The sequence below is a fragment of the Littorina saxatilis genome, linkage group LG1, assembly GCF_037325665.1.
Source record: "Littorina saxatilis isolate snail1 linkage group LG1, US_GU_Lsax_2.0, whole genome shotgun sequence".
Classification (NCBI taxonomy): Eukaryota; Metazoa; Mollusca; class Gastropoda; order Littorinimorpha; family Littorinidae; genus Littorina; species Littorina saxatilis.
This window is the reverse complement of record NC_090245.1, coordinates 3,366,013-3,380,274: the sequence shown is the minus strand read 5'-3', so window position 1 is coordinate 3,380,274 and position 14,262 is coordinate 3,366,013. Positions and strand designations below refer to the sequence as shown.

Sequence of the window (14,262 nt, the reverse complement as noted above, 5' to 3'; positions counted from 1 at the left end):
AGGGATCGCGCTAGCTTTTTAAAAAACGCGTAAGTCATACGCAACGAAACAAAAAAAACGCGTCACGGACCAATATTTTTGCGTACTACGAAAACACGTACAGGCACAAACAAAACACGCACGAAAGAACTCCGCGCACGCCTGTCGAATAACACCCCTGCTGTCTCCAACCTTCGGGCCTTGCATGCTAATGAGCATGAGATTGTCCGTCGTTGTGTCGCCGAGTCGGGCACGGCTCTGTGTTTTTATCGCATTCTGGACGCTGAAACCTCGTTCACATGGGACACTGCTGACCGGTATCGTCATTGCAATGTTAGCAAGAACGGCAAAGTCGGGATACTGGTCAGGAAAGTCCAAGATGACACACTTTCCGCCTTTTGTAAGCGCGAGATGGGAGAGCAGCTAATGTCTGTTTCATTATCCGACAAGACATTATCTGGTAATACCCTCGTTACGTTCGTTTGCGATACTTCGATGCAAAAAGAAACGGACTTTAGTTTTGACGCGCAGATTTCATGTGTGTCGTCACTTCTTGAGCCCTATAGTCAGTTTCAGGATCGGGTGATTATTAAGTCAGAGCAAAAGCGCTGCGTGAAGACAAGAAAAAGTTACAATATTTTTGCGTATGGCTTACGCGGCGCGGCGAAAAAAACGCGTCAGCGACTGTCACGAAGTGGTTTGCATGTGAATTTATTATGCGTGTTCTGCCCTTTTGCACTGTCTCTACCCTTTCACACCAAACACTTCAAAACAGAACTTGGGAGGATGCAGGCTCATTATTTCCTCAACCAAAACAACAATATACGTATTCACTTTACCTACATCAATACGAACACTTTTCGACACACAGTTCGCACAATCTTCCAACTTTCACTCACGGCATGTAAATACATATTATAACAATACTTTCTCAAATATAGATTAACGCACACAAGAAGGTACCAACGGACACTCACGAGTTCGTTTCACGGCTCACTGCATGTCGCCAGTTCACTTACTTGTCCCGCTGAATCGTCGTAGAATAATGAATTCGGATGCTAACACACAGAGATGCTAACACACACCTTTCGCTGAAGATGCCAACACACACCTTCCACTGAAGACGCCAACACACATCTCACGGAAGATGCCCACACACACCTTCCAGGTTTCTCCCCGAGAAACCCTTCCGCCCGTAGCGGAAACAACCGTCGTCAGCTACGACCGGTCTCGATGAAGACTCCACTCGTCTGGTCATCTGCGCAGAGGTGGTCCCTTGCTTCCACCGTCGTCTAGCGCTTCTCTCGTGTAAGGTCCCTCCCTTATACGCCATGGAAAACCCTCATGGAAACTCCTAAAGAATTTAACCAAGTCTTAATACAACATTCTCTAAAACCATCTCTTCTTCCAAACGTTCATGTACCACTCATACATTCTCGTTCATTCCACGTTCACATTCCGTACAGATTCAATATCCAAACTAACACTTAATCAATGAATAGCACTCCCCATACAAAGCATGACCGTCTTAAACATAACATAAATGCGTAGCAATTATGTTCAAGAAATTCCCCATGAAAAACCGTGAAACAATTACCTCAAGAATTCTCTCAACGCTTCACACTAAGATTGGGTGCACTTTATACACACTAACCTTTACGCTCCAGCTTTGTATTCCAACGTCAATAATATACAACATAGTAAATCATTTACCTTAAGAGACCCGTCTCTTGAAAGAGTACTTGTTCCCAGAACAAGTCTGACACACGCTGAACAACCTTCCCGGTTGGAAATCTCACACGCTGTGACGTTATTTACCCCAGACCAGCTACATGTCTCAAACACAACTCACATCAAGCTAAGCCAGTTTTACGTGCAACACCCGAAACACGTGAATAACGCCAGTCCGGTCAGCTACCCTCGCCTGTACAACATTTAGGGAGGTTAAAAACACGACGTGGTTTCACCTCACAAATATGCTACTCACATCTTTGTGACATCCCCCTTCCCGGGGAAAAAAGAAAATTCTTGAGTTTTCTTTTGATCAAAACAAACAGCCTTTTTCCACACATCCCATAAACCTGTGGTATGCTCTGATCTACGAATGACCTGGACAACATGTCTGTCAACGTATTCCTGTCTCATGCTATTGGATGAACCTCGAATGCTAATTCTTGCCGTTAAAGACACCACCGCATCACATGTTTTGAAAATGTCTACCATCTTTCCAAACACCTGTTCCATATCATCCTTATGACTATCTGTCAAACCAGGATCAACAACAATATCTGCGATTGTCTCTTCCTTCCCCTTAGGCAATGTAGATAACGGCAACGTTTTCCTCTCCTCAGTCAGAGGTAACACTGCAACATTTGCCTCTCCACCTTTACTTGGGAAAACATCATGACTGCCCCAGTCAGATCTCAGTGGAATGTCTTCGCCATACCCACTACTTACTTCCTCAACATCAACAACCTTCTCTGCACAAACTGCATACTTCTCATCCTCTCGTGACACACTCAACACCTCTTCCAATGTCTCATCTTCTCTCAGCAAACTTTTCAGATCCTCCTCTTTAACCGACAAATCAGGAGTAACCACATTTTTCAATGGCACCGGGAAATCCTCCAGTTTCTTTTTGGCTTTTGCCCTACTCGTACCACACACGACCTTCTCAAGTACCACCTCTTCAGTGATTTTCTTGTGACTTACATCAGCACACAATCCAACACCCTGCGTATTCCCAAGGAACAAATCTACTCTGGGTACCACACCCTGAAGATTACCTATCACTAGGTCAGCGACTGGGTCTGTGAGCACACAACATTTCAACCTTCCCTGAAAATATGGGGTATCGACAACCACTTCCGCCAATGGATACAAATCACTCCGACCACTAAAACCCTTCACTTTCTGGACCTCTCCCTTTATGTACTGGCTTGGTAAGACCAACGATTTCCTTACCCCAGCTACATTAGCTCCTGTGTCTCTCAGTACTGACACTTGCTTCCCATTAACGAGACCTTCCGCTAATGGCAACGACCCGAATGCTGCCGAGCTTACCACCACTCCAGCGTCCTGACAATCAGCTACCGACTTTGCTGAATTTGCAACCTTTGCACAACCTCTAACGTAATGGCCCAATTCCCCACATCTGTAACATGTGTCCTTATTCCGCTGTTTAGCACCTGTACCTCTAGTACCTCCTTGCTGCCATCCTCTTCTACCCCGCTTACGATCCTCACCTCTGCCTTGAAACCTGGTGTTTCTGCCCATACCATCTTGTCTTCTGCCACAATCACCCTGACCACGATTGTACAACTGTCCTGATCCACGATTCTGTTTGAAAGCTACGTTTCCAGTCCCCAAAGGATTTACTTGTTCCTTTTTGGCCAAACATTTATTCGGATGGGCTGATTTGTAAGTTTCTGCGCTAGCAATCATGTCTTTTGAATTGTTACAATCACGTTCTTTCAAAAAGACCCACAAATCAGTGCATACACTGCTGAAAATCTGCTCACATAACACAAAATCAAACAATGCTTCATATGAGGTTTCTATATCAGACAAACTCAACCAACGGTTGAACAAATGCTTCATCTTTGTTACGTACGTGCCAAAACTTTCATCTGCCTCTGGCTTCGTATTGCGAAATTTCTTACGAAATCCATCCCGAGTGCACTGAAACTTCTTCAATAACTCTTTCTTCAAGTCTTCATACGATATAGTACCCGTTGAAAACAATGAATGAAACAACGACAAAGCTCCACCTTCCAGATAAGCTGATAAGTACGTAGCCCACTCTGAATCATTCCATTTGTTCGCCTTTGCATGCGTTTCAAATCTGAACAAGAAACTGTCAATGTCATCCTTATCTTCCTTGAACATGGGGAGTTTTGGGTACTGGGGCCTAATGCTGGGACCTGATCTTCCACCCGCATTTCCACCTGTACTTTGCTGCGCTTCTGCTTTCTTAAATTCCAAATCCATTCTCCTCGCTTCAGTATCTGCTTCTAACCTCTTTGCATCCCTATTTGCCTCAATTTCTAATCTTTTTGTCTCAGCCTCAACTTGAGTTTCTAATCTCTTTGTCTCAGCCTCAGCTTGAGATTGTGCTTTCTTTGCCTCAGCCTCAACTTCCAATCTTTTTATCTCAACCTCAGCTTCAGCTTTCTTTGCTTCAACCTCAGCTGCTACTTTCTTTGCTTCAACCTCAGCTGCTACTTTCTTTGCTTCCCTTTCCTGAATTCTCTCTTCTCTATCCATATGATCCTGCGCAAACTTAAACAAAGCTTCTGCGTTTAACCCATGCTTCTCTCCCAATGCCAAATAATCAGCATATGTGTTACCACCAGTATCACTATGCTCAGCCATCTTTACAATGTCAAAATATCAAAGTAATCTCAACGTAATACAATGGATCAAGTAACACCAGTTCACAAAATTGTTTTAAATATCAAAAAGTTGTATCATACACCAGTTTCTCGCAATACTAAACACACACAAAAGAGTATCATAAAATACTAAACTACAAGAAATCTTGTGCCTTTTTAAAAACAATCCTTAAATTGTTTACTACTTAACTATTTACACCACCAGTCTCAAAAATAAACAATCAACTTACTAGAGTTCAACAAAAAAAATTATAATTTAGAAAATATCAAATTAAACAATTAATAACAGCTTCAAACCTTGTCAATCAATGTCAAACTTAAACTAACAACTTTAAAACAACAACAACAAAAATAAAAAATAAATTAACTGGAAATTTCAAAGTTTCTCAAACCCAAATAACACACTTTAAATGAAAAATTCAATTCCACACACCACTAACCAGCGTCAGATCCTTTAAGGAAAATCAATCGCCAGAGCAAAACCAAAACAAAATTTAAATGTTCACAACAACAACAACAACAAAAAATGTACCCAAAAATTTGTCCAAGTACAAATGTTTACAAATTACTACTAACCAAAAAAACCCAATAAATTTACAAAAAAAAACAAACAAAAAACTTTCCCCAAACCAACAACTAAATATCAAACAGTAGTATAGGGGAGATAATCACCCTATTACTAATCCAACTCCAAATAGGAACAACAATAACAATAATAAACAAAACACTTTTCAAACCCAAAGTACACAACTAAAAAAAAATATCAGAGTCTAAACAAACCAAAAAAAATACAAAATTTCAGAATTTACATGATAATGATGACCTTGGATAATGATGACCTATCAGTTCTGCTTCTCTTGGATAACTCAGCTGCGTTCGATACGATCGATCACTCTGTTCTGCTCTCTCGTCTCGAATCTGTTTTTGGCATTCACTCTACCGCTCTTCACTGGTTTAGTTCATATCTACAGGGCCGTAGTCAGTATGTGTCTGTCAATAATCTCTCATCTCCTCCATCTCCTCTCTGTTTCGGCGTTCCCCAGGGATCAGTTCTAGGCCCAGTTTTATTTGTACTATACACCACTCCTCTCTCTGCCGTCATCAAGCAACACGCAGTCAATCACTACCTCTTTGCAGACGACACACAACTCCAACAAGCATGCAAGCCTACAGAAATCCAAGCGGTGACGCACACTCTCCAAAACTGCACTTCAGATATTAAATCATGGATGACAAACAATATGCTCAAGTTAAATGATGACAAGACTGAATTTCTTCTTTTCTCTGGAGCTTCCTGTTCGACCACTTCCCTTCCAGCCTCCATCACAGTAGGTTCTAGTGACATTTCTCTCTCTGATAGTGCTAGGAATCTTGGGTTCATCATGGACTCCCACCTCTCAATGAAACAACACATCAAAAAAGTCTGTCAGACATGTTACTTTGAGATCAGAAGAATAGGTTCCATAAGAAAATTTCTCACTGTTGATGCCACTAAAACTCTCGTTACATCCTGCATTCTGTCCAGATTAGATTACTGCAACTCCCTTCTCATAGGCTGCCCTGACTCCACTCTCCAACCCTTGCAAAAAGTACAACACTCTGCTGCACGTCTCATTTTCAGAGCACAGCATCGACAACCCTGCACTCCTCTCATGAAAGAACTTCACTGGCTTCCTGTATCTGAACGTATTAGGTATAAAGCTGCCTGCTTCTGCTACAATATCATCTCTGAATCGGCACCTGCCTATCTTTCTGAACTGGTCTCTCTCTACACTCCCTCTCGCACCCTTCGTTCTTCTGATGATGCTCGACTTCTCTGCCAAGGTCGCTTTAAACGCAAGGCTCATGGCTTCCGCACGTTTTCGTATTATGGACCAGTTATGGAATTCACTCCCCTTTCAATTACGCCACTCTCCATCCATTTCATCTTTTAAGTCCAATTTGAAAACTCACTTGTTCCAACAACACTACGGATATTTCCTTAGTATAGAGTCTGGGGATGTGAGATGTGCATGATGTGTTGTTTGAATCTGACAGTGATTGTATGATTTTTGTATACATGTATTGTTGTCCCGCGCTTTGAACTTTTGATAAGGCGCTTTATAAATGCCCGTTATTATTATTATTATTATTATAATTTACAAAAAAAAATGGCACACCCTATACTATTTTATTTAAAATAAGCCTGCACCTCAACGACAACAATCATACACAACAATCAATCCAAGATAGAATCTAAGAGCAATAGTTTAAAAAAAACTTATAGGAAAGGGAGCTAGAATTAGATAGAAAGATAGATGATAAATACACAGAAAAGGAAGCAAACAGAAACTAAGGCCCTCTCTACGTAAGAACTATACAACTACGCAGACCCCTAGAGCTGGAGAGGGGGTGTCCAATAACATACACATAAACAAACACTACAACACGCAAAGTATCAAAGTATGTATAATTAGCTACACTAAGGCACTTCTTTCTCAATTTCTCAATTTCTCACTTTTCTCCAATGAAAGGGAAGCAACTGCTTTTTAACTACAACAAAAATCTATCCTTAGAAACAAAAACCTATTTAGGGCTAAGTCGGGGTCACCACTGTCACGAAGTGGTTTGCATGTGAATTTATTATGCGTGTTCTGCCCTTTTGCACTGTCTCTACCCTTTCACACCAAACACTTCAAAACAGAACTTGGGAGGATGCAGGCTCATTATTACCTCAACCAAAACAACAATATACGTATTCACTTTACCTACATCAATACGAACACTTTTCGACACACAGTTCGCACAATCTTCCAACTTTCACTCACGGCATGTAAATACATATTATAACAATACTTTCTCAAATATAGATTAACGCACACAAGAAGGTACCAACAGACACTCACGAGTTCGTTTCACGGCTCACTGCATGTCGCCAGTTCACTTACTTGTCCCGCTGAATCGTCGTAGAATAATGAATTCGGATGCTAACACACAGAGATGCTAACACACACCTTTCGCTGAAGATGCCAACACACACCTTCCACTGAAGACGCCAACACACATCTCACGGAAGATGCCCACACACACCTTCCAGGTTTCTCCCCGAGAAACCCTTCCGCCCGTAGCGGAAACAACCGTCGTCAGCTACGACCGGTCTCGATGAAGACTCCACTCGTCTGGTCATCTGCGCAGAGGTGGTCCCTTGCTTCCACCGTCGTCTAGCGCTTCTCTCGTGTAAGGTCCCTCCCTTATACGCCATGGAAAACCCTCATGGAAACTCCTAAAGAATTTAACCAAGTCTTAATACAACATTCTCTAAAACCATCTCTTCTTCCAAACGTTCATGTACCACTCATACATTCTCGTTCATTCCACGTTCACATTCCGTACAGATTCAATATCCAAACTAACACTTAATCAATGAATAGCACTCCCCATACAAAGCATGACCGTCTTAAACATAACATAAATGCGTAGCAATTATGTTCAAGAAATTCCCCATGAAAAACCGTGAAACAATTACCTCAAGAATTCTCTCAACGCTTCACACTAAGATTGGGTGCACTTTATACACACTAACCTTTACGCTCCAGCTTTGTATTCCAACGTCAATAATATACAACATAGTAAATCATTTACCTTAAGAGACCCGTCTCTTGAAAGAGTACTTGTTCCCAGAACAAGTCTGACACACGCTGAACAACCTTCCCGGTTGGAAATCTCACACGCTGTGACGTTATTTACCCCAGACCAGCTACATGTCTCAAACACAACTCACATCAAGCTAAGCCAGTTTTACGTGCAACACCCGAAACACGTGAATAACGCCAGTCCGGTCAGCTACCCTCGCCTGTACAACATTTAGGGAGGTTAAAAACACGACGTGGTTTCACCTCACAAATATGCTACTCACATCTTTGTGACAGCGACTTTTAAAATGCGTCAAATACGCAAAAATCGTGCGTAAACGCGATCCCTGATAACAACATTTATCCGTGCATACAGGCAAAGCATGGTCTAAAGGAGATCACCATATGTATTTTGATATGTGGTGCAAAGTGTTTAAATAAGCATGGGTTTAATCTCAGTAGAGTGTTTTTAACTACACGTAAGTAGAGTTTTAAACTAAGTAGAGTGTTTTAAACTAAATAGAGTGTTTTAAACTAAGTATAGTGTCAATGTCCTCTGTCTAAAGTCACAGAGACTCTAGTTCTACTTTATGATCCACACAATGAAACCAAGAACTTCATCAAACATGTTTCTTTCTGTTGCTATTGTTTCGGGTTCATAAATGTGTGCGTGTGTGAATTTGCGTCATTCTGCTTGTGCATGTATGTGTGTGACTTTTTATCAGCCGTTTCAACTCTTCCACTACCTTCTTTTTACCAGAATTGTTAGCGGGATTGAACAGAAGTAGCGCCCAGAACAACAACAACAACAAAAGGAAGTACGATGAGATGGCCTCTGAATCCAGCAACCCGTTAGACATTACCATCGAGCCGTTACGCATCACGCTCGGACAACTGCAAGAACGCCACATGGCAGCCGCACGACAGGAGCAGGAAAAACAACACGTCAACCACACACATAGCAAAACAGGCGATCGTGCAGCAGATGGGGGTAGACCTGTGATATTCCCCGACACACGAGATCGTCACCTCAGTCGAGAGTTCGCCGAGCAGTTTCACGAGTCGGTCCTTCAGTCAACGCGACAGAAAGAATCTCAGAAACTAGGTACGTAACTTGCTGTCAGGGTTGTGAAAGGAGGTTTGAGGTTAATGTCAAATTTGTTCGGTGCTAGTGCGAGTACCCATCTTCCTCAGATAGTGGTAGAGCTTGTAAAAGGTTAGCAGTACCTGTTGTTAGATATTGTGCAGACACCTCTGTGGTTGGTTGATTGTGTTTGCTTGGATGAATATTTTCCAAGCAAGAGTTTGACAATATCCAAGAGTGCAACTATAAAGGGGGAGATTGTGTAAGTTATGGAAAACATGGGAAAATGTTCTAAGCTCAAATAAGATTGTATTGTATTGTGCCTCTGTGTGTGTGTGTGCGTTCGTGTGTGTGTGTGCATGCGTGCATGCATGTGTGCGTGTGTGCCTTTCTGTCTGTTCAAGTGTGTGAGTGTTGCAGTGTTTGGTATTTTGACATATAAAAAAGTGTAAACCTTTGCTGTTCTGTATTGTTCAGGTCACACCAATCACAACACACAAGACATCCTGCCCAAGCACCCCGTGTCAGCCAATCACCTCCGCTCATCCTCTGCCGCTTCAGTCGCTGGTGATCACGACGCCCCTGCCGCTGCCTTTCCCTGGCCAGGCATTGTGGGAGTCCTCGAGTCCTATAGTCGTCATAGAACAGGTAAGTTATGTCCGTGTGTGTGTGTTGGCTTTGTTTTTCCATTTTACAGATGTTATGCTGTGTGAATGCTGAATCTGTGGAATCCGGTGAATCTGGGCAGCTAACATCTCAAGGAGGACTGACAAAGTCTTGTTGTTGTTGACATTAGCAGGCTAGGTGATCAGTGTGCTTTGAATGGTGAATAGGTTGTCTTATCCTGCTCATGGTAGTTGCTGTAGAACTTGGTTGTCAGCACAGTGTAGGACCACAAAGGGTCAGTTTTTCTTCAGTGTAATGAAAAGATACTCGCTGACACTGACGATGCAAGACAGCCCTCCGTGATCTGTCTGTCACTGTGGTATGTAGGTGTGTTTCTGGAAAGAAATGTAGCGAGCAAGTTCAAGTTTTGTATTGTGTGTAAAAGAAATGTAGCTAGCAAGTTCAAGTTTTGTATTGTGTGTAAAAGCCAACTGTTTGGTACAGACAGAATTCAAGGTTCCCTTTCCCTCTGCTTAGTTTTTTCTCTTAATTAAAGGTAAAAATGTGATGGATTTGTTTGCTTTCAGAGAAAGGGTCTGTGTTTCATTGAGCCTAGACAAGCACTCGACCCTACCCTGAGCAGTGGATGCATGATGTTGTATGATTGTGATTTGTGTTTCATTGAGCCTAGACTAGCACTCAACCCTACCCAGAGCAGTGGATGCATGTTGTATGATTGTGATTTGTGTTTCATTGAGCCTAGACAAGCACTCGACCCTACCCTGAGCAGTGGATGCATGATGTTGTATGATTGTGATTTGTGTTTCATTGAGCCTAGACAAGCACTCGACCCTACCCTGAGCAGTGGATGCATGTTGTATGATTGTGATTTGTGTTTTATTGAGCCTAGACTAGCACTCGACCCTACCCTGAGCAGTGGATGCATGTTGTATGATTGTGATTTGTGTTTCATTGAGCCTAGACAAGCACTCGACCCTACCCTGAGCAGTGGATGCATGTTGTATGATTGTGATTTGTGTTTTCAGAGCAACAGGCGGAGGCGAGAATGCTAGTGGACCGGTGTCGGCAGCTTCACTCGGAGAACATGGAGATGAACCGAGCAGCAGAGGCTCTCAGCAAACGCTTAAAGGTAAATGCCAAGCTCAGTACGATTCATTCAGGCTGGGGAATTCTCCTCGGATCCGCGAATTTCAGAGGAAACCTGATTTGTTTTCCGAGTTGGAAAAATAATGTCAGAGGAAAAAAATTTGCTGACTATTTTTCTCCAAGGTAACACAACTGTATTGTTCTGTTCACAGGCACTGGAAGATGACGCGCGCGTGAGATCGTTGGAGCGTGAACATCTGGAGCTGGCCATTGGCAGCCTAAAAAAGACCTTCAACTTTCACAGATGATAGCACGTGCCTGTGGATTCACCATGTTGAACATCTCAGCGTTACATGAATTGAAAACTGAGCCGAGTTTAACATGTGCCTGTGTGGAGTTTTACGATCTCAGTGTTCATTTTTCTGTAAAGATGTCAACGCTTCAGACTGTGTGCCTACGATACAAAGCTTTCATCGTCTCCCTGCACGAAAGATATGAGACAGTGTGTCCATGTTGTGAAAACCTTTCCATTAGATGAATTTTACCTGCGCTTTCTGGTGGCTGGACGAGTGAAGAAATGCTGTTGATAGAGTGGGCCGGATTGGAAGACTGGAAAATGAACAATGAAGAAACTTGTTGTGAACTTTATGTGTTCCCTTGCACAATATGGACTTGTTTTAACATGTTTGAACCAATGATGTATGTAACTGTTCTGGAAAAGCCTTCAGTCTCGATACAGACTAAAACAAAGTTTGTTGATACTGATTGAAGCCTCTCACCAGTTTGAGAGTGTGAGTTGTGCAGACAAACTTGTGTGTCTAGGCCCCCCCTCACCCACCACCACCATCCTTGCTTGAGTTGCTAGCAAAACTCTGGCATTGGTGATAGCTGAAATCATGGCAGTTACTCTAACTTTGCAGATATGTTACTGGGCAGTCATTGTACAGGGTTTTCTAAATGTCGAAAGATAAAGTGTAAAATGGACTTTCTTTCCATCCTTGGGAAGTTTGGCAAATAAATTGTGTTCCTTGCTGTATGAGGAAATGACGTTTTCATTTATTTATTTTTTATTTTTACCTCAGACTGCTTGTCTTGCTAAGTTAAAAGGGGCATCGACCTGTTAAAGTTCAACGTGGTATTTTATGCTTGGGTTCAACTTAACTGAGGCTGCACAAATCCTGATGTGGATCGGAGCCTTTTTATTTTTACCAAAATGTGTGCATTCAGAAAACGTTGTCCACTTTACATAATAACCATTTGATTGAAGACTTTTTAAAAACATGACTTTTAACTAATGTCTTGATGTAAATTTGTCACCGTTGTTCGCCTTCAACGTCTGTGTGTGTGTTATTTATCTCGTTTGCATTTAATCTTATCATAATTTTCTTACAGTGTTTATGATATTGTCGTTTTCTTACACAATTGTTCTCATTATATGAATGGATGGAAGAGTGTGTGACATGATGTGACGTATGCGTATCTGGAGCACATATTCATAGTTTGTTGTTGAATCACTTGAACATGATTCTCACACGAACAAATATTACACTCTGGTGCTTGAAGCCTTTGGAAAGGAATCATGATTAAATGTTCTTCACGTATATATATCCCAGACGTGTCATGTCTTGGTTGTTAGCTGATTCCATTTCCATCTAATTTTTGTGTTCTTTTTAAGGATGAACAAAACGTTCTTCGGCATGGTTTTCTTGCTGTGTTTTGTACCATATCTGTTAACAGTTTATAGAAATGTGTGTCAGTGCGAGAACTGCAAATGGGTAGCATTTGATTCTTGAAAGCATAATAATTGATATAATACTTTACTGTTACTTTAGGAGTGATTTGTTTGTTTCTGAAGTGACATGGTAAAATGTAATGTGTTCCAGGTATAACACAATCTGAATCAGCTTTGTGTCACAAAGTAGTGAAGCTTGAATTCCACGAAGTTGTATGGGGGGGGGGGGGGGGGACTAAAGGGAGCAGGCAAAAATGAAATTGTATCTAGACATGTTGTTTCAGCCGTCAAATTGATACTATACCGGTAACAGATGAAATCAGTCTGCAACTGTGGAAGAAAAGGTGTTTTTGTTGTTTTTGAACCCGACACATTTCATCAGTTTGTGTGAAGATGGTGTGCTGGATCTGTATTCATTTGGTCTCTGTCTGTCTTGATCATGTACATGTTGTGAACTCATCAAGTGTTTATGTTGTGGATTTTTTTGTGGTCATTGTTGGTCTCCCTTGTTTGAAACTGCAGCACTTGGCTCAAAGCTGTTAAAGTGCAATGTTATTATTATTTTATTGAACTTATTTACCTTTTTGTGTCGTCCAAGATGTGATCTTATCATGTGTTTCTCCATTTTTTCTCCAAACAGTATGTTTTTCAACAGTTCTGAACGATCAACCTTAAACCTTTCCCCAAGCATATCAAGTGAATATACTTGCACAAGACTATCTCTTGCTTGCTGCGTGAAGACTGGAGCTGTTGATAAAAAAGGCCATTTTCAAGGATTTCTTTTTATTGATTGTCTCAGTTGATATCCGAAATCAATGCCTCAATGTCTTTTTCTTCGTTTTGTGGTAGGTAGTTTTATGGTCCTGTACTGTTCACGGAAGGTGTAAATTTATCTCAATTTGTAAATTTTTCTCTCTCCAAACGATGCAATAAATTATTGATGAACTGAAATGAATACTTGGGTTGTTTGTGTTTGAATCGCGAGATAACAAGGAGTGTGAATTCAGGACAGACCAATTTGTGTACATGTACACAAATTATCAGGAATAGACGATTTTTGGAAATTGTCAGGATTGTGAAAGAGTGAGTACCCTTGCTTTTCCTAGGACAAACTTATGACACATGGTTCCTGTACACGTGTAAAAGACACACACCCCTTGCTAGTGACTGGTGCAGTGAGTGGTCTATAATGTCAGGTGGGAAATAAGTTAATGCCACACTTGTACGAGGACCACCTGTCATAAGTTTGTCCAAGAAATAGCAAGGCTCTATCACAACCCACACAAACTCAACAATCATTTCCACAATTTGCCTATTTTCTTCACCAACTTTAGCCCACGCACCTCTTCATTTGACTGCATTCTCTGCAACCGATCGCTCACAAGGTGGTTCGGAATCCTCCCCCACCTCAGGGTCAGCAATTTCACAGACATGCGCACACACACACACTCTCAAGAGCATGCACAGACTAAATCCAATGCAGCATGAACTTGCAAAAGGGCAGACCCAAGATTCAATTGGAGAACTCGGAATGTGTCCATTTATTCCTAAAAGTGTACATGTCCATTTTATAGTCATGTATAACTGCTTTGACACCTATTAACAGAAATATAACGTTCATTTCAGCATTTTCTGGCAGTACAGTAAACCAAATTTACACACTAACAACAGTAGACTCGCTACATAGAATCCAAGTTCAGCGATTTATAGATAAATACAATATATTTACTAGATGAATACCCGCTTCGC

At 41.6% G+C, this 14,262-nt stretch overlaps 1 protein-coding gene across 2 annotated transcripts in view; it reads left to right on the top strand.

Moving 5' to 3' along the window:
- LOC138959477 (genetic suppressor element 1-like) overlaps positions 1-13,464 on the top strand; it is a 119,012-nt gene extending 105,548 nt beyond the window's left edge. For both annotated transcript variants that reach the window (XM_070330999.1, XM_070330991.1), the window contains exons 13-16: positions 8,745-9,089; positions 9,546-9,716; positions 10,721-10,824; positions 10,994-13,464. In XM_070330999.1, the coding sequence (XP_070187100.1) occupies positions 8,745-9,089; positions 9,546-9,716; positions 10,721-10,824; positions 10,994-11,089 (716 nt within the window). In that variant the 3' untranslated portion in view covers positions 11,090-13,464. The remainder of the gene's footprint in view (positions 1-8,744; positions 9,090-9,545; positions 9,717-10,720; positions 10,825-10,993) is intronic.
- The last annotated feature ends 798 nt before the right edge of the window (positions 13,465-14,262 follow it).